Source organism: Acipenser ruthenus, chromosome 19 (assembly GCF_902713425.1).
Source record: "Acipenser ruthenus chromosome 19, fAciRut3.2 maternal haplotype, whole genome shotgun sequence".
Lineage (NCBI taxonomy): Eukaryota > Metazoa > Chordata > Actinopteri > Acipenseriformes > Acipenseridae > Acipenser > Acipenser ruthenus.
Genome location: NC_081207.1, coordinates 3183936 through 3204086, shown reverse-complemented (window position 1 = coordinate 3204086; position 20151 = coordinate 3183936). Strand labels below are relative to the sequence as shown.

At 41.1% G+C, this 20151-nt stretch overlaps 1 protein-coding gene across 1 annotated transcript; it reads left to right on the top strand.

The window, feature by feature from the left end:
• The first annotated feature begins 184 nt into the window (after positions 1-184).
• Positions 185-18320, top strand: LOC117424229 (protein HID1). Its single transcript, XM_034040405.3, has 19 exons — positions 185-670; positions 2353-2502; positions 3382-3552; positions 6285-6401; positions 9658-9764; positions 11155-11271; positions 11822-12047; positions 12282-12338; positions 12459-12599; positions 12896-12986; positions 13254-13405; positions 13544-13622; positions 14036-14200; positions 14621-14848; positions 15057-15208; positions 15559-15636; positions 15823-15914; positions 16396-16554; positions 17049-18320. The coding sequence occupies exons 1-19, from the start codon at positions 605-607 to the stop codon at positions 17110-17112; spliced, it is 2412 nt and encodes an 803-aa protein (XP_033896296.2). The 5' UTR covers positions 185-604; the 3' UTR covers positions 17113-18320.
• The last annotated feature ends 1831 nt before the right edge of the window (positions 18321-20151 follow it).

Sequence of the window (20151 nt, the reverse complement as noted above, 5' to 3'; positions counted from 1 at the left end):
GCCATCTTGGTAGTGGCGAGAGAATTTACAGCAATACACAATTGTACCACAGTGTGTCACTCAAGTACCACTACACTGCAGTGGCCATTGCTAACTTGGTATAGTTGCTTGTAGCCTTTGCACCCTGTATATGCTGTTGTGTTTGATGTATATTTAAATAGACTTTTTATGTCAGGGTAGGGAGTTTTACAATTAGTTAAACATTATTAATAATATTACTACTATAGACTAGTATTGACAACCAATATTGTACGTCTATTGCAGTAATATTGTATCCTGATTGATCTAACTTGCGCTTAATTTGAATTCCCTGGACACCATTCCTCGTAAAATCGTGACGATCCATGGAAAACTGGGACAGGTGGCATGGGAACCCTAATTGTCTAGGCTTAGAGGAACAACACGGTGTGCCTGTTGCATCACAGCAGTGTGCGTGTGTACTGCCTGAAGGTGCACCAAGGATGATAAAATATGGATCCCGGAAGTCCCTGATCCAGGATCCTGCATATTTACTCACTCATAGTACTGCCTGCGCCTCAGCGCCGACTCACAGAGCTGGAGGTGTTTCTGCGGGATAAACAACGAAAGCCACACCAGCCTGAAAATGGGCAACTCTGACTCTAAACTTAATTTTAGAAAAGCAGTGATACAGCTCACCACCAAAACACAGGTAAACGAACATACAAGACAAACGGTAGTTGATGCAATTATTTAAATCATTGAAAAAAAAAAAAAAAAAGCTGTGTACTACTACTAGCTTGCAATCAGAGAGAGAAAAGAACGGACCAGATGGCACGGCAGCATCATAGGGATGTCATCGCGAAATAGATTGAGATCATTATTAAGGAAAAAAAAAAAAAAAAAGACAGGGAAATAGACGTTTTATTATAGCTATACGATTCTGATGTACTCATTTCTATTTGTTTAAATAAAATACGCATGGATTTCATATTATTATTGTTTTTATTATTATTTATTTTTATTGTTTTGGGGGCCAAAATGCAACATTGTAGTGTTTTAACAACTATATATATATAGAATGTACAGATTCTGACAGGTCTACCTTGCAATACGGTATTAATATACATTTGGAATTCAAATGGAAGATGCATTGATTGAACGTATTTATAAATAATAAGAATAAATAAATACATTAATAAATCCATTAATAAACACACAATTCCTGCTTTTGTTTTGTGTTAATATCATGATAAAAACCAGGGCAGGTGCAATCGTGTTTTAAGGTGGTCGTGAAAAATAAATCGGCATGTTTTTGAAGTGTTCCAAATTAAGCCCCTGATATTTTACACGGTTATTACAAATGCAGGCTGCTGCAGGCTGCTTCGTTAGTTCTAGGGGATGAATCGTGCAAAGTTGTGTTTCGTTTATTTTACGGCTGACGTGTTTTTAACCAGCGCTCAAGTGCCCATATTGCGGCATGTGTGGGGGCCTTTAAGGTGGACTGGAAAAGATAATAGAAGGGCAATATAGTGTATATATTTGACATGTACTTTTTGTACAGCCTTTGAAGGCTGAACAGAAATGAAAGGCATGTAAATAAGGAGGTGGCACAAACTTCATTTGCATTTGCGGGTTACTCTCTGTGTTGACAATTAGGAACTGGAGTGTTGCATTACTTTTCATGCAAATAAATACATGGTAACGGCTAATAGTGGCAGTGTGATGAACCAAAGTGATGTTGGTCTGACGTAGCCTCATGCCCAGATGTTTAATAGGGGTGGTAATTTCAAATAATAAGCTATTCGAGTATACCAAGAATAGAGGTTTCGAATACTCGACCTGTAATTACTCATAACAGGTCCTTAGATAAATGCAACAGTAACTGCGAAGAAACATCTAAAGCATGTAATGTATTGTATTTAAACTAGAAGTAAGAAATAAGAATACACAGCAGGGGCGTTTTAACTATAAAACGCAGAACTTTATAAAAAGTACCTTCAACACTTTCAGCTGCGTTGTAACACCCTTAGACGACTCGTATAAAGCACACAACACGACTGCTTACTAACAAAGCACAACAAAAATAGGTTTGCTCAGTAACATCTATGCTTTAAAATATAAGATAAAAAGCTGATTCAATTTTCACTGCTCATGTACTCCCTTAACCAATAGCAGAGCTAGGTAATGAAGCACGGTGTAGTTAGCGCATTTTCCCATTTGTTTTAGAAATGAACGACTATTAGTTGGTCAAAGTATTGGAGTAGTAGTAATTATATTTAGATTACTCGAATATTCTGAGTTTACTAACACAGTTGCTGGTCCACTTGGTGTACATGATCACCACATTCCTCTACACCCCTATTGAATGCAGTAGCCTCTTCTGTTTTGCAGCCTGTGGAAGCGACAGATGATGCGTTCTGGGACCAGTTCTGGGCAGACACGACCACTTCAGTGCAGGATGTGTTTGCACTGGTGCCAGCGGCTGAGATCCGAGCCGTTCGGGAGGAGTCCCCCTCAAACCTAGCCACCCTCTGTTACAAGGTACGGTCACCAATGAAACTTCAGGATTTCATCACAAATGTGCTGCATTTTAAGCAACTCCCTTACAGCAAGTCAAGTACACAAGCAGTGTTGTGATGAATGTGTTCTGATGAACTCCGAGGAGCTCAGAGCAGCTGTTGTGTGTGTGTGTGTGTGTGTGTGTGTGTGTGTGCACAGGACAAGCTGTCAGTCAGCACAGGGCTGCTGTTTTCTTTTTGTGGCGGTTGGGGTTCAGAACAGCAGGAAAAGGGCTGGGAATCTCCATTTCCCTTTCACAGGCCAGTTCCCTTCATGTGCAACTGTGTATGAGAGGAGAGAAGCAGGACGTGGACAGAGAAAAGCTTACCTCCTATTAGCATTAGCACCTTTTTTTTTAATTCAGGGTATAGAGATTTTGTAAGAATAACACTGTAGATTATTTTATAATATATATATATATATATATATATATATATATATATATATATATATATATATGTAAATATAATATATTAATTTTTTTCCTGGTATCTAATCGGTTCCTGTGTTGTGGATCACATGTGCCGATTGCAGCTAGACCATTGCTTAGCGATCTTTTGATAGTTAATGCTGGCCAGGTTACAAGGCATTACAAATCCACCTGTCTGTAGTGGAGATAGACAAGCAGGACAACCTCTTGTCCTGCTTGTCCATTGCTTGGTCTTCGTCCATCTCCCTGTAAAACACATTCACAGCGTTCTTCTCTTTCTTTTATTGGGGCTAGTCTTTACAGTGGGTTAAAAAAACCCCTCTATCCTTTCATCTCTGGAGCTGTAGTAAAAAGTCTTGTGAGTAATGCTGTGGTAGTGTAGAGGAGAGAGGGGAGAGGGGAGCTTTCATGACTGCCTGTGTCCCTGGCAGGCGGTGGAGAAGCTGGTCCAGGCCACGGAGTCTGGCTGCCCCTCACAGAAGGAGAAGCAGATTGTGCTGAACTGTACCCGCCTGCTCACCCGCATCCTGCCCTACATCTTCGAGGACGCAGACTGGAGGGGCTTCTTCTGGTCCACAGTGCCAGGGGCCGGCCGAGCTGGGGTGAGTCTCAATGGGCCGGGGGGTACAGTCGAGTAGCGGGTATTTGAGTACATCAGTGTATTCTGTATATTTTCACTAGCTTTTCACCTTGACATAGGTCCCAAGGGGATAGTCTTTAACTAACCCCCCAAATGGAAACTAGTATAGATCATAACACCACCACACATGTTAATTCAGGATGTGGATGTATTTCAAACGCAACACTAAAACTGAAGCACCCTGGTTCTTTTCTCTGTAGTAGGCCACATGTTCTGATTGCTGCTCGAGTGACTGAGTGAGTTTGAACTACAACACGTGGGGTGGTTTAATAAGCAGGAAGCAACAGCTGTACCATACCATATTGTCTTTGAGTATAAAATGCAAGCAAGCAACCAAAAGACCTTCAGTACAAACAAAGGCAGACCCATGATAACTGTGCTAACAGTGCTAGTGCTACAACATGGATTTTAAAAACTGCGTCGGCACTCCTTTGCAGAATACTATTGATAATTGTGTTCCACTACAACTGAAAAAAATTGCAAAAGGCTAAAAGGATCTTCATCATGGTTTTGCCTTGTTTTCTGGTACTGCTTTAAAGCTACGAGGATCGCTATAACTAAAATCTCTTTTCCTGCTTTTAAAACCGTTTCTGAAATTGCAACCCTAACCTTTCTTGAAAGGAAGAGACCTTTTGTGTTTCAATCCTGACCTCAAGAATGCCTGATGAAAAAACGGAAGCCTGCACACAATCACATGCCTTCACACAGCCTTGTGAGGAATGTAGGATCTGACAGGCATCGTGATTGGGTCTGTGCCAGGTCGGTTAAGCTGCAGTTGATCAAATGGGAATTCTGACAAAATCTAGAAAATAGAAGTGTATTGCAGAGTAAGAGGCTTATCTCAATTGTGAATATTTTTTTTTTTTGTAATTGAATCTGTTTCTTTGAAGGTTATCAATTTGCCGAGCAAAGACTTCTTTGTCTTGGATTATAAAATAATCAGCAGGGGGTTTTGGTGAGTTGAAGTTCTGTACAAACAGGTCTACTGATTTTTTTTTTGTTTTAAAACACTCAGTGGCAAATTCTCAGGTAAAATCCTTAAACACTTAATCTGTACACAGAGGGCCAGATTTCAGTTTTAAACGAGGCTGTAGGTAAAGAAAGGGCAGTACAGCTACAGGATCTCCTCTGTTGACTTTCCGCTTTTCATGTTTAGGGCCCACTTTAGTCAGTATAACTAGTTTATGACAGTTTTACAACAGATAAGAAACGAAAAAGTCCTGATAAGTGCCTTGCTATCATAATTGAGCGCGGGTGCCAGGAGTGCTGTGTTCCAGTCATTTATTTATAAAAGTGTTTTTCCAAACCCGAGCTTCTTCCCCCCTTTCCAGTAGATCCTCGTCTGGAAGAATTCTGTGTTTTTAACAGTTTTCTGAAACGTCCCTTTCTTTTAAAGTTCCAAAAGTGTATGGAGCAAGTGAAGCCGCTCCTGTTGGCATTATAATTGAGTCAGACTCATTTTACAATTCTGAATGTCGTTTACACAGTTGGACAGATCTTAACATGTCACTCAAAAATGTATGAGGAAAAATAAGTTTAGAAGTGGACTACAAGCAACGTCCCATAAACGTTAAATAAAGAAATACGTATGAAAATAGCTTTAATAGTTTCCCTTTAATCAAGTAATGATTCAATATAATGAGACATGACTCATCAGATTAATGTGAGCCTGTAAACTGAGTTTAATAATAGAAGAATCTCTCCCTTCCTGTGGAGGCTGATCCATGCTATTGCTGATTGACTTTTCCAGTGGCGTGTGTGTAATTCAATACCTCAGAAATCTTTTGCCGTCTCTCGTTTTCTCTCTGAATACCCCACAGTATAGCTTCTGGTGGCAGAGTGAGGGGGGCGTTCTGTGAGGAAAGCAGCAGGAAGGTCACCCATATGTGGAATTCATGTCAAATTAATATTATAATATAACATTGGGGCTATACTTGGTGTTTTGCCCCAGGACCGAAGAGTGTTGAGTAGAAGCTATTTTGGATGAACCTTGTTGAGACCAGAGTAGTTCCCTGCACTTGCAGTAACGTCATGGGAAGTATATTTATAGAATAATGCTTTTAGTTTGCACTTGATGATAACACTGGCATGTTGAGTGCTTTGAAGCTTGTGGCTCTCTGACCGTAGCTCAGTGTATGGACAGAGGTGGTGTTAATTAGCCTGGTGAGTCATTCTCTCTCCCGGATCTCAGCCCCCTTCTTCCACCCACCTCTCTGATAAACTACATTGTGTCCGCTCTGTGCTGTTGAATTGTGGGCCATGTTTAGTATTACATTGTTTGATTGTTTTTTTTTTTTTCATACCTTTTTGCTGACTGCACTGTGTACAGAACTTGACGGCTAACAATAGATTATGTAGGTGCATTTTATTTATGTGCTGTACTTTTCATGGCAAGATTTTTAAAATGTAATGTTATTTGTACCCAGTGGGAAAATCTGACAGACGTACAATGATTTGCATGAAACTTTTACCATTTTATTTATTGCATGTTTTTAAATGGATTTCAAATGATGTCATGTTGTGTAATTTCTGAAAAGAAAAAAAATGGCCATTTTAACAAAACTAGTAATAAACCAATAGAAATCCAATCAAACTAGAAAACAGACTGTGGCTGTTTCCTATTTGCAGTGTGCATTAGAGTGATTGCATTGAAACTGAATCCCTCTCACACCCCGTCTCGTGTGTGTCCTGCAGGCAGACGAGAGTGACGATGACTGTGGCCGTCCCCTGGCCGAATCCCTGCTGCTGGCGATTGCTGACCTGCTCTTCTGTCCGGAGTTCACCGTCCAGAGCCACAAGAAAGGCAGCCTGGTGAGTCCGCCTGAACCTATATATATGATTGATCAGTCTTAATTGACTGTGGAGTTTGTCTGCAGTTTAATACAGACTAACCCGATCTATGAATGCATTCATCTGCATAAGAAAATATTTGTTGCAATCAGTTGTACACGTGCCCTGCACACCAATGCACTATTTGCTCTTGGCTAATCTAGCTGGAGAAGGAAACAAGATGTTGAGATATAGGAAACAGGGGTATCATGGCTTATTCTATTGCTTTTATTTTCTCTCACATCACTTCAAGTCCCCCGCAGGCTTGGACCTATCCAGGAGGTTAGACGATTCTATCAGAAGATTCTCGGTTGCTGCAGAGACGAGCCAGCAATGTCTCGAGTTAATTCCCACTATTTGCACGGCTTAAAATCTTTAAAAGACACTATTGTCCAGAGGTTTCCCTCGCCCACTTGTTTAAATGAAAGACTGAGCCAGCAGCGTTGATTGATTTATAGAAGAAATATTAAGAAAGAGAAAAAAAAACACACCTCTGATCCCAAAGTATTAATGTGTCCTCTCATGAATGAAAACCTGCTCTCTGTCACTGTAATGCACCTCATTTGTGTCATTACCTCTGAATTGGGTTGAGTCTGTTAATCAGTAATGTGTGTCTCACAGCTTGACCTAAAAGGCTCTGTTTATGAAAGGGGTTGAGCGATCTTACTAATCTCTTAAATAAACAGAGCAGTGCTGGTCAGGGCAGTCTGTCAGAGCTACTGACTTTCTCACTAAAAGAAATGTCACAGGCTGTAGGATACAAGCAAATTATATGCACCACAAGGCTTTTATGTAATTGAGGAAATCTCCTGAAGGTCAAATGCTGCAGAGGCCATGCAATATGATACCTTTGTTATACAGCTAGACTTGTTATGAAGCTGCAGCGAGATGGATAACGCTTAATGACAGCCTTGCAGTGAGGGGGCAGTGTAACTTGTCTTGTTTTTCAAATCCCATTCTCTTAATGAATATAACAAGGCTACAACGGTTAGTTTCAAAGTGTGTCTTCCCTCAATTCATATTTTAGTTTTTCAGTTTTTCATTTAAAATGGAGAATTCCCAAAATGTATGTTTGTTTGAAGAAAGGGCTATCTACTACTACTAATAATAATAATAATAATAATAATAATAATAATAATAATAATAATAATAATAATAATTGCACAAATAACAGCAGTTCTTTTTTACTTTCTGTGGGATACTCAAAGGTGTTTTGTTAACAACAGTAGTTTTACTTGTGCCTGTTTTGTTCCCCCTCTGTTATGAATAACCTTCCTGCAGCTGAGATTTGCCTAGTAATTTGTCTAAACCAGTTTGAGCACCACAAACAGCTTGTCTAATTACAGGTGGATTTGTCGACCCCTAACTCCCTTACAGGCTGTTGCACTTTCCTGCAAAACCAGTTTTAAAATGGAGTTTCTCACAGTGCAAGGCAACACCTTTCCCCTGCTTTCTTCACAGGACTCTGGACATTTCTGCTTGTATCTTGGATATATTGCATTATAATATCATTGTGATATCTTGGTTGTCTTTGCTATGTTAACAGCTCCACTGTAAAGTTAACTGGGAGACATGCAAGGATTATTTTTTCTCATATTACTTTTGTAAGAAAAGTATTATTTTGTGGCTCTTAATAATAAATATATATTTTTAACTGTTTTCCAAAGATATAATTAGGGAATGGCATTTTATTGTTCTATGTAATTGATATAAATAAGCTCACAGACAATAATATAGCATTTCTGTCAAGAGTACAGCAGTGTGGAGTAGTGGTTAGGGCTCAGGACTCTTGACCGGAGGGTTGTGGGTTCAATCCCCAGTGGGGGACACTGCTGTTGTACCCTTGAGCAAGGTACTTTACCTAGATTGTTCCAGTAAAAACCCAACTGTATAAATGGGTAATTGTATGTAAAAATAATGTGATATCTGTATAATGTGAAATAATGTATAATGTGATATCTTGTAACAATTGTAAGTCGCCCTGGATAAGGACGTCTGCTAAGAAATAAATAATAATAATAATAATAATAATAATAATTTCAATAGGTTAAAAATTGTTAGTGGTGACTTTAGGAGCAAACGTTCCACATTCTTATGCCCCTTACAGTGGCGTCTGTGGCTGAGTTTGCAACATGCCTCTCTTGTGGAATGCACCATATGCTCGTGTGAAGTCAATTAATGGAGCTTAGCTAACCGGGTCTATCGTGTGTCTAAAGAAGGCAGAATGAGGCATTGTTCTAGATGTGGTGTAGACTGGGGCTGTAAATTATAACTCATAAGATTCAGAGAGTAGCTGGAATCAGATGGCTAAGCCTGAGCAGGTATCTGCAGGTCACATGTTTTACTGGGTCACTGGTTTATTGTAGCTTTATAGTGTCATTCTGAGTTAAAGTGTTATGAATTGAGCCCAGTGTGATTCTGTGAATACAGTTTTAAAATTGTTGTGTTCCCAGGATCGTGACTCACTTTATCGATGCCTTCCTTGCTGCTGTTGGAGATGTGTGTCTGGGAGTGTGGGGGTGGGTTTGCAGGTTGTGAAATGCCATAGAGGCACAGATGAGTTGTCAATAGAAGGAAACATAGTACTACACTATGGCATGCCAGCTCTATACCGATCTAGTACAACCAAAAAGCTGTCTCTGGGTTTGCGTGCATGAATTTGTATGCAGATGCTGCCTGGGTCAGCTCAGAGTGATCATTCAAAGGCCCTTGTTTAACAAACAGTTTACACCCCCACCTGTTACTGAACTCGTAAGGATTAGTATCTGACAAAGTTGATTCTCCTTTGCTTGGCAGCAGTGTTTTCCTTTCATACAAATGCAGATTGAAGTAAGGATTAACAAGATATGTACAAACAGTCCAGAAGGACAGAAATCAAATGCACGGATTTATGGAACAAGCTAAGACTTTTTCTGAAAATATCTGTTAATTCATTTATTAAGTTTCTTGTAGTATTTGTAAACTTGCTCAGAGTTAGCTGGCTGAACTCCAAATGAACACAGACACCTGCACCCAACATTCTGTATAAGATATGTTTAGTGCTGCATTAGTCATGCAATTTATTGTGAATACCAGTTGCCATAGGGACATATTTTAATCTTTATAAGTGTCTTTTCTAGGAAGCAAGAAAAAAAACAAACACCTGTTGTTGCTCGATTGCCATCTGCCAGGCTGGTTTTGTGTGAATATCTGCAGCTTGTTATGAAGGTCATGATTAATCAGGAGTCTCCCTCTACAGGACACTGCTGAGGACATCCACTCCATTGACAGCTGTGAGTACATCTGGGAGGCTGGGGTGGGATTCGCTCACTCCCCACCACTCAACTACATACACGACCTCAACAGGTGGGTCAAGCAGCTACTGTCCGCTCTGGAACGAGTGGGAGGGACAGCGTGGCCTTTGTGGTTAGAATAAAGGAATGGGAACGTCTGTTAGTTTAACATGTACCAGGAGACCTGCTCATGCAACTATTATTTAACGTTGGTTAGGACAAGTTGTTGAGATAATCAGAATCTGGAAATATTGTAAGTTGGCAGGTGTGAGGTGTGTGTTTTTTTTTGGTCCAGCTAGATTGTATTATTCAGCTAACAGTTTTTTTGTTGTATTTTTTCAAACCTTCTTTGAAGATATCTAACTAAATCAGTCTACAGGGGTGAGAGTGTTCCGTCTATAGACGGTTTTCCATCTTAAAAATATTTTGGGAACTGAAAAATTAGTGTGTGTTTGGAATGTGTACTGCAGCAATGGAGGGTGTTGGCGAGCCGAGAGCTGATTTTGTAAGCAAAAACGAAAAGTTGTTTTCAGCTTTTTAAGGTTTGCCTCCCATGTATACGATTTATTGACTTAAAGGCAGCAATATGGACATTGCACGTTCTTTTCAATAGTATGTCAACATATTTTAAAAATGTTTACAGAACTTGAAAATGTTGTTGAATTTGTCACTCAAGGTTGTTTAAAAAAAAAAAAAAAAATCTGTTTTTGTCTGCTTGTTAGTTTTTTTTGCAGCCAACACATTTATAGAACATTCATACATTTTTAAGATTGTTTCAGTAGCAACTCGAGTTTCAATGTTTGAATGCCGTTTGACCATTGACGTAGCGCAAATACTTCCAAGGTTAGCTGTACCTGAGAGAATGCAGTGAAGTGTTTTTTTTTTTTTTGTATTTGCTTGACAGATGCCCTTATGCATGGTGACTTAGAGTTAACAAGTTATTACGATAAGCTAAGAAACAAGCAATACAGCTTTTTTTGTTTGCATTTTTTTTAAGTTTCTTTGTTTTGTAAAATGAAACGGTTTGTGCAATTATTGTGCACAGTGTGTTTGTTTCTGTAGGTTGTATACACATATTTGCTTTGTATTTGTAGTGTATAGACTACGTGCAACTACTGTTAAAATATAAATTGCTAAAAATGTTCGCCTTGCTTCACTTGGCACCATACATTTTCTGTCTTTGCTCTGCTCCCACCCCTGAGTCTAGCTATCTATCCATCTATCTATATCTAAATACAAGTAGCTTTTGATTTAAGGTAGGAGAAAGCAGCAACTAGAATTATGGGTACTCAGTATATGCAAATTTCAGCATTACAAGAGCCAATCAAATTGCAGGAAAGTCACCTAAAGGCTTCTACATTCACAGCGTTTTAAAAGTCAAAGCACAGTATCTGCAGACATGTTTCACCCTGTTTGGGGCTCATCAGCGCTCCTGAACAATATCTCTCCCTTCTCTTTCTCAGGACAGAGCTGCTGAAGCTCCTGCTGACCTGTTTCTCGGAGGCCATGTACCTGGCCCCCTCCTCCGAGAGCAACGTCCTGAACCCCTGGGTGCAGTTCTTCTGTTCCACAGACAACAGGTGAGCTCTCGCCGCTCCAGGGACTAACACTACACCTGGGTCTTCATCCACACTGCCTGCTGTCCACTGGCTTTCTGGTCAGTTATGCACCAATGGATAACAGTAACTAAGATTATTTTTTTGCAGCAAAATTTCTTGCAAGGTACCTTGTGCCTTGTCTACTTATCATTAACGAGAGATGGAATCTGTCCCATTCAGCCAGTATGATAAGTATCGATAGCTTCCCTTATAAATGTTTCCCACAGTAAAAGCATAGCAAAGTTTACTAAAGCATAGTGAAAGCATGATAAAGCACAGTTAAGCATTGTAAAGAATAGTGAGGTATGGTAAAGCATATTAGTAAACATGGCAAACGAGGGTAAACTATGGCAAATGCATAGTACAACCATGGGAAAAGCCTGGTAAAACTGCAAAAACACAGTGCAAAACTTTTCTAAGGATTCTAAAGTGTTTCCCTAACCCCGCTGTGTTGTGCTAGCCCAGCCTTTGTGTGTGTGTGTGTGTGTGTGTGCGTGTGTGTGTGCTTACTCTGGCCCTGCCACTCCCACAGACATGCCTTGCCCCTCTTCACCTCCCTGCTCAATGTGGTCTGTGCCTACGATCCTGTGGGCTACGGGATCCCGTACAATCACCTGCTCTTCTCGGATTACCGCGAGCAGCTGGTGGAGCACGCAGGGCAGGTCCTGATCGTCATGCTGGAGCACGAGGGCAGCACGGCGGCAGGCAGCCCCACCCTGGACGGCACCACCACCAACACCGCCATGGACGACCAGGACGTAAGAGCCAGCGTTTCATCTGTCTGCCTTTCCCATTCAGAAAATTCTTCAGAATCATAGATATACACATGTACACGTGCCCGCATACAGCTGCATGATAGCTGCTTAGTAAAGTTAATCAGAACTGAACCTGCTGAACTTGAGCCATCCCCACCTATGCCATAAAGCGTTGTTGCATGTGAGCTCTAGCTGAATAGTTCATTTTTATTTCTATTTCCCTTTCCTTGTGTGTAGCCCGTGGGACCCGATAACCTGTTTGTCAACTACCTGTCCAGGATCCACAGGGAGGAGGTAAGGTATCTGAACGGATAACTCTGCATACCTCATGTCAGGCAATGCCCGTCTCCTTTTTGCAAGTTTCAAATGCTTTCATCAGTGCCTGCAGCAAAGCTGTATTTCAATCACCCCCAGGATTTCCAGTTCATTCTGAAGGGAGTGGCGCGCTTGCTGACGAACCCCCTGGTCCAGACCTACCTGCCCAACTCCACCAAGAAGATCCAGTTCCACCAGGAGCTGCTGGTGCTCTTCTGGAAACTTTGTGACTTCAACAAGGTAGGGCAGTTTGCCAGCTCACTTCCTTCAGTCTTCAGCACTTTGTATGTAACAGCAGATCTAGTGTATTAGCACCCATTGTATTAGTGAGCATTCCAGTTGAAACAGGGCTCTGGGCATTCTACGAGTTTGAGCTCTCCTGGCTTTCCTTATCAATTCAGTACACATACATTAAATCATTGCAAACTATCTCAAAACCTTGTAGCAGATTGTTTTACTGCCCCTGTGTCTTAATATGCATGATGGGTGGGAGCCTAAAAGGACTGGGTAGTCCACAGTAATGGTGTCTCTTTCAGAAATTCCTGTTTTTCGTGCTGAAGAGCAGTGATGTGTTGGATATCCTGGTTCCAATTCTCTTCTACCTGAACGATGCCAGGGCAGACCAGTGTAAGTACACCCCGACCGCCTCTTTCTCTGGGCTCACATTGGAAGTTTTTCTCAACCACTGGATAAAAAAAAAAAAAAAAAAAACGCTGTGCTGTACTGTGCCACAAACGGCTAATAATATTCCCCAGCAGATTCTCTACAAATCAGAATACACAATTTTAGATTTGCCATTGCAAATATCTTTGATTCGCTTTTGAAAAGTTTCGCGTTTTAAAGAAGATCTCTTAACGAATCAGAGCAGCTAAACATTAGCTCTTTGTTTTGCAGCCCGAGTCGGCTTGATGCACATCGGAGTGTTTATTCTGCTGCTGCTGAGCGGGGAGAGGAATTTCGGGGTGCGATTAAACAAACCCTACTCCGTGCGAGTGCCAATGGACATCCCAGTCTTCACTGGGACTCATGCTGACCTGCTCATCGTAGTGAGTAGCCGTGCTCAGGACACACCACTGAAACACCTTATTGAACATTAAAGCCATTACAAATAATGTGTGTAAAAAATAAATAAATAAAATAACATAATTACCTATGAAAGTGACACCCTGCCGTCTGCTTCCCAGATTTTTCACAAAATCATTACCAGCGGTCACCAGCGGCTCCAGCCTCTCTTTGACTGTCTGCTGACGATTGTTGTTAACGGTGAGTGAGCTTCTTGAGTCACTGGCGCCACCTGCTGGGCTCTGAGGGCATTGCATGCAAAATCCCATACTAAAAGGGGTTGTCATTTTGCTCTGTTATTGTTTTGGCAAACTCTGACAATTATTTTCAGAGTGCCGATGGTTATGTAGTCCTGCCAAAACTCCTATACAGCATCCCGTCCTATGAAATTTTAATTTGCGTTTTTGCTTTTTAACAGTAAAGTTTTTTATATATATATATATATATATATATATAATATAATATAATATGATATATAATGTGTGCTGCATGTTTTCAATTGTATTTGAAGGCTTTTGTGAAGTCTTTCTTCTCAGTGCTTCGATTCTTATCTATTTATTACCGGTCCATTATTGAGTACCGGCTGCTGATTGTCTGTCGTCGCTCCCCCTCAGTGTCCCCCTACCTGAAGAGCCTCTCCATGGTGGCGGCTAACAAGCTGCTGCACCTCCTGGAAGCCTTCTCCACCAGCTGGTTCCTGTTCTCCGCCTCGCAGAACCACCACCTCGTCTTCTTCCTGCTCGAGGTCTTCAACAACGTCATACAGTACCAGTTCGACGGTAAGGGAGCCATTGCAGGGAGCTCCCATCTCTCTGTTTGTATCTATATTCCCCCTGTGGCATCTTCCAAAGCCACTAGCGTGCACACATACGTTTCTGTGCCTTTGTGAAAGCACAATATACATTTATTTTGCTACATATTCTGGATACAATGTAAAATTAGAAAAATTGTAAAAACAGTCTGCCATGTATGATCCACTAGACTTATATAAACTGTGTCAGAGCTGTGTGCAACTGTTTCTCAACTATCACGGGAAAGCAGGACTTCCGTATCTTTACAATGTGCATGACAAAATGCATGTGCCTATCCCTCAATGCAGTGGCTGCAGTGAAAATAAATGAAGCTCAAAACTCTGGGATTGTTATTTATTGGTAATGTGTGTGTGTGTGTGTGTGTGTGTGTGTGTGTGTCTCCTCCAGGCAACTCTAACCTGGTGTACGCCATCATCCGCAAGCGCAACGTGTTCCACCAGCTTGCCAACCTGCCCACCGACCCCTCCTCCATTCAGAAAGCCCTGCAGCGCAAGAAGAAATCCCCAGAGCCCATCTCCCGCACCAACTCCCAGGAGGGGGTGTCCATGGAGGGCTCGCGGCCGGCCGCCCCTGCCGAGCCAGGCACCCTGAAGATAAGCCTCATCGCCACGCCAGGTACCCAGCAAGCACAGCAGAAGAAAGTGGCTGTCGTACATAGGGAGGACATTGCAGAAAGCAGATCGCGATACAGGAAATAGGGATGCCTGTTTAGTGGCACCGTTTCTCAAAATCCAGTTTGTGTGGAGTGATATCAGTCATGAAGTTTCCTTTCAGTGACGTGATGGCTCCCTTTCTAACTCGCCGCCTCCCCTCCCCTGCTCAGGTATCGACAAGCTGACGGAGAAGTCCCAGGTGTCAGAGGATGGCACAATGATCTCAGTGCAGCCGACAGACTCTAATCAGAGCCCTTCAGATAGCAGCGGGGCTGCAGGGGCCAGTGACACGGAGTCCAACGCTGGGGCCGTAGACGATGAGGTACAGTCATGACAGCAGGCCGCGGGGTAGGGAGAGTAAGGGGTAAAGGGGATGAGAGACCTGGGATCTGAAGAGCTTTTGCACAGCAAAGTTGAGACTAAATATTAGCTCAGGGAATGAGTCCATTACTTTTTTTTTTTTTCATGTATTACCTGTTGTCCCCCATATCCTGTCTTCAGGGTGCAATTCACAATGCCCTCACTTGATGTCGCTGTAGGTCACACATTGATTTCTATGTAGGAGGTTCTTTCTTTGAGAAAATGTTTTCATTTCTTCAAACACATTGTGCTGCTTCAACCCCGAACTGGTATTTTCATTTCGTCACTGTCTCCCTCCCTCTCGCCCCTCAGGTGTTCTATGTCAAACCAGAGAGAAGGCGTCTGTCCAGCACTTCCTCTGTGAGTCAGTGGACCCCCACCTCTGACTGGGTGTGTATGAAATATAGAGATTGTGGTTTTTTTTACTGTACTTGTCTTTTTGTGTCCCTATATTTGTATCTTTTAACTCATTTTGTATGCACATGCACTTTTTTATTATGTGTATTCTTGGTAACCGGGTACCTGTACAGTTTCCTTCCTTCCTGTGATCTTAAATGCCTGTTTATAAATCGGCAGGTATTATCCTGGAAGTGCAAGCTGCCTCTGCAGACTATCATGCGCCTATTGCAGGTCCTGGTGCCTCAAGTGGAGAAAATCTGCATTGACAAGTGAGCGAAACTTTCTTCTTTGTGTTGAAAGAGCTTGTAGTCATCTTGTACTGTATGTAGTACAACCCAATACTAAAATATACTAGATTGCCCATTCTAATTGTTCACAGTGAAGTTCATTTATTAATTTATATAATAATTATAAAAACTGCTTACTTGTAGTATGTCCTTATTCTTGGTTCACTTTTGTATCTCTTTTATTGCTTTTATTATATTTAATTATTTTGTATTAACATAACTTCTTTTTTACCAGTGTACTGTAGTGTTACATTATGTTCACAACAGGCCCCTTAAATAAATTGTCATGAAATACTAAAAGGCAAATACTTAAAAGGTAATCTACTCAAATGATTGATTTGTTAACTACCGGTACTAAATCCATTCATTTACTACCCTCTAAAATTATCCAAGCTACCTAAATCATGTGTGATGAGCATGTGTTGAATTGGGGTCCCTGATTTGGGGGTGTTTTGTTCCCCAGGGGTCTGACGGATGAGTCTGAGATCCTCAAGTTTCTCCAGCACGGTACTCTGGTAGGATTGCTGCCCGTGCCACACCCCATCCTGATCCGCAAGTACCAGGCAAACTCGGGCACTGCCATGTGGTTCCGCACCTACATGTGGGGAGTCATCTACCTGCGGTAAGAGAAGCAAGGGGCTTGTAGTGTTGTGCAGAGGATTGCTGTGCTTGTGCAGCAGACAGCGATGTGGCTCAGCACTGTGCGGTAGTAAAGTGTAGCAGCTCAAGAGCTAAAACTATGTTTGAAATAGTGACTCTATATGTCATTTCTTATACAGTTGGGATTGACAGATTCAAGGCCGCTGGTTTTACCAGTGTCTATAGGGGTTTCATGCTAGGAGTGCAGTTTGTCCCACCAAGCTCCAGCTCTGGGTGAAAGCTTATTTGTTCTCTCAAGCCTTTGGAGTGTGATTACCTTTTAACGTTTTTTATTTTCTGTTTTACTTTAATTGTTGTATTGTTTGGTCTTGTTTGTTGTGTCTTTTTATTAGTGTTATTGATTGTGAAGTGCTTTAAGATGGCCTTCCCATGAAAGGTGCTATATAAAATTGATTGATTGATTAATCATTTCATTCCATTTCTGTGTTTGCTTGTATGTTTGTTTGTTTTTCTCAGGAATGTGGACCCCCCGATCTGGTACGACACAGACGTGAAGCTGTTTGAAATCCAGCGAGTGTAGAAGGCAGTGTGTCGAAGCCGGCGGCAGAAACGGGACGGTTGTGTTTTTTGGCTTCCCTGCAAACAACAAACTGTTCAGTTTCTAAGAAACATCACATCACTCCTATTACTATCTGTCAGGGGGAACGAGGCTGGCTAAAGGGGGGAGAGGTAACCCAGCTGCTGTTCTTGCTGTGAAACAGCTGAGGGCAGTGATTCAATAGCCACGTCCCCTAGTGATTTTGAGTGACCAGTATAGGCTGATCATACTGAGACCAACAGTAACGTACTATTGCAGTACTGCCAAAAAAAACATTTAGCAGATGAAATTATGCGATAATGATGTGCCATTGAGCAGCAGTATTATAAAAAAAAAGAATAATAAATTCAATAATTACACAAGATTTCGACACAAAATATTCCAATATCTCCCCTGTACTTTACAGCGACACTTGTACATAGATCACCTTTTGACTCGCTCTATACAGAAAACATATAATTCCATTGAAGAGCCACAGAGTGGGATTGCACAGTCCGGACAGGCAAAGCAGAACCACTGACCCTGAGAAACAGTGGTCATGTTCATCTCTGGCAGCATTTACTGCTTAAAAGGAAACCAAACTGGGTGCTATTCTCCAAAGAGATGATCCTTCTTCATAGTAGGTGGTGTCTACTCAATGTAGAATTCACTACTACTGCGCAGGAATTTAGAAATGAAATAGCTGTTAGACCAGAGCTCTCTTTAGTGAATAGCAGTACTCCTTCATTAGTTATTAAACACAGTAAAATAGCATAGCAAGACTTCTGTGTTGCTGCCACAGAGGAAGAAGTATACTGTGATTTCTGAAGTGGGTGGTGGTTCTAGGGAAACGTTGACTTTTTGGGCCAGTAGGTATCTGTTGGCCACTAAGTCACTTTGGTTCACTACAGCAGCTTTCTCAGTACCTATAAAAGGGAATGCACAAGTGGAACACAGCTTGAGGTGTTGTCAAAAGAGGACGAGTTCACTTGACCTTAGCGATCTTGAAATGTGAGTGTGGAAGAGCTGTGTGCCTGTTAGGAACCCAGACTGCTCCAGCAGCTGCAGTCCGTGTGCCATGCTCAGTTGTACATGATGTGCTGCTGCGGGGTGGTGTTTGTGAAAGACGTCACTCCTTTCTGACTTTTAACAGGCTTGCGCTCTGCAGAGCAGGATGTTAAAAATAAAAAAATAAAAAAAAATAATCAAGACCAAGAGTTTCATGTGTTGTAGTCGATCAACTCACAATTTTGCTGTGCTTTCATTAAATGTTCTTGTATGCTTCTGTTGTGTAGTTTCCCCCCATTTGCTTTCGGGACGTTTAACTGAAGAAACCTATCTATCAGCAGAACACTTCTGAAAAGGTTTATTAACATGAACTTGCACAGAAATGTATTGAATGTTCATTGGTAAGAGAGAGAAGTTCTTAATATGTGCTTTTTTAAGATTTAAAACAAATGTTCTGGAGACGTGCTGAAAAACTGCACTTAACTTTTTTTATTTTTATTATTTTTTTTAATTAAAACCGCAACTCTGAACATAGACTCATGTAAAAATCACTTTGTTCTCATTTCTCACTTTAAAAAGTATTCAATACTTGACAACTTCACTGTAACACTAGATCAGACTGGGATGTAACCATTAAACCACTGACGAGATTAGCAGTCTGCTGTAGTGCTGCTATTGTGGTGGTCTGTGTTTTAAAAAAAAACAATGTGTTAGCTCTTCACAAACAAAATCTATATACATGTGATGTTTAAAGGAATGATTCCTTCAAGATATGTAGAGTATATTATAAATTATTTATAAATGAAAACGTTAAACTAAACTTGTGTGTCCTTTTTATTCATGTTAGGTACAAATTTCCTTCCAGTCAAATGAATGTTACTGAGACCGTGGATTTAAAGGAGTGGTAACCAGTTCTCTAATGTTTGTTTTCTCACCTCTTAGTGTTTTCTCACCTTACTCCTTGATTTATTTGGAAGTGGGAAGTACTGTAAAGGGGATTAATTAACATTAACTTTCTTAATGAACAGCTAATTTGGAGGTCTACTAATCCGGGTTACAAAATGCTAGTTTACAGAACATGCTTTTCCAAAATTGAATCTTGCCTTTTGTGCTTTCCCGTACTATTTTACATTGTCCCAGGCAAACCATACTTTCCTTATTTTAAATCTTCTATTTAAACATTGGCTGAAGTTCTTTTTTTTCCAACCCACTGTTCAGATAAAAATGAATAAAACAAAAGAGTAAAGTGGACTTGGATCACCCTGCTTCTTTGGTATAGAACTACAGTTAGACAATGGCAAGAATTGTTCTCCTGTTCATTTCAATGGCCTTTGTGATGTCATAGCTGTGACATATCTCAGGACATCGCCGCGGTTTTCCAAACCATTTATATGTTTGATATGGCAGGATGTCGCTAAGCCCGTGTCTTGCAAGCCAGCTGATGCACGACGATATCCCACAACCACACACCAGTTGCTTAAAGGACCACTTTAGAAACCACTGGCAAGAGTGTGGATTGAATAAGTTGCCTGGCGTTGTGAGTGATTTCCCCAGATAGCGTGAGTTGGTATTGTGGGAGAAAAGTGATGAACGACCCTTCACTTTATTGCTGGGGAATGCACCCAGCTGTAAATAACAGTTCAAGGGTTTGCTTGCACCTTGTCAGCTGGAAATGCACGTTCTTGTCCCAAAAAAGTCAAAGTTCACTTCTAAATGGCCTGCTGCTGTAAACAATTACCTGTCTGTCTGCTCGCTATGGTTTGTGCTGGATTGAAAAACCTTTGCAGTAAGGAAATGGGTAACTTCTAAAGTAAACCTTTTTTTCTAAGAAGCAGTATTGTGTTCTCTCCCCCTAATCCAAGTGTAGTGCTGGAGCTGTTTGTTTGAGTGGTTTAAGCACTGAACATCCTGTACAGTCTACAGTTCAGTAGAGTAGCTTTCTTTGCAGTAGCACTGCAGAGCACTCCTAAAGTACCTGCATTGTCTGTTTCAACTACAGCCTTCGTTATACTGATAAACACGCAAGACAAAATT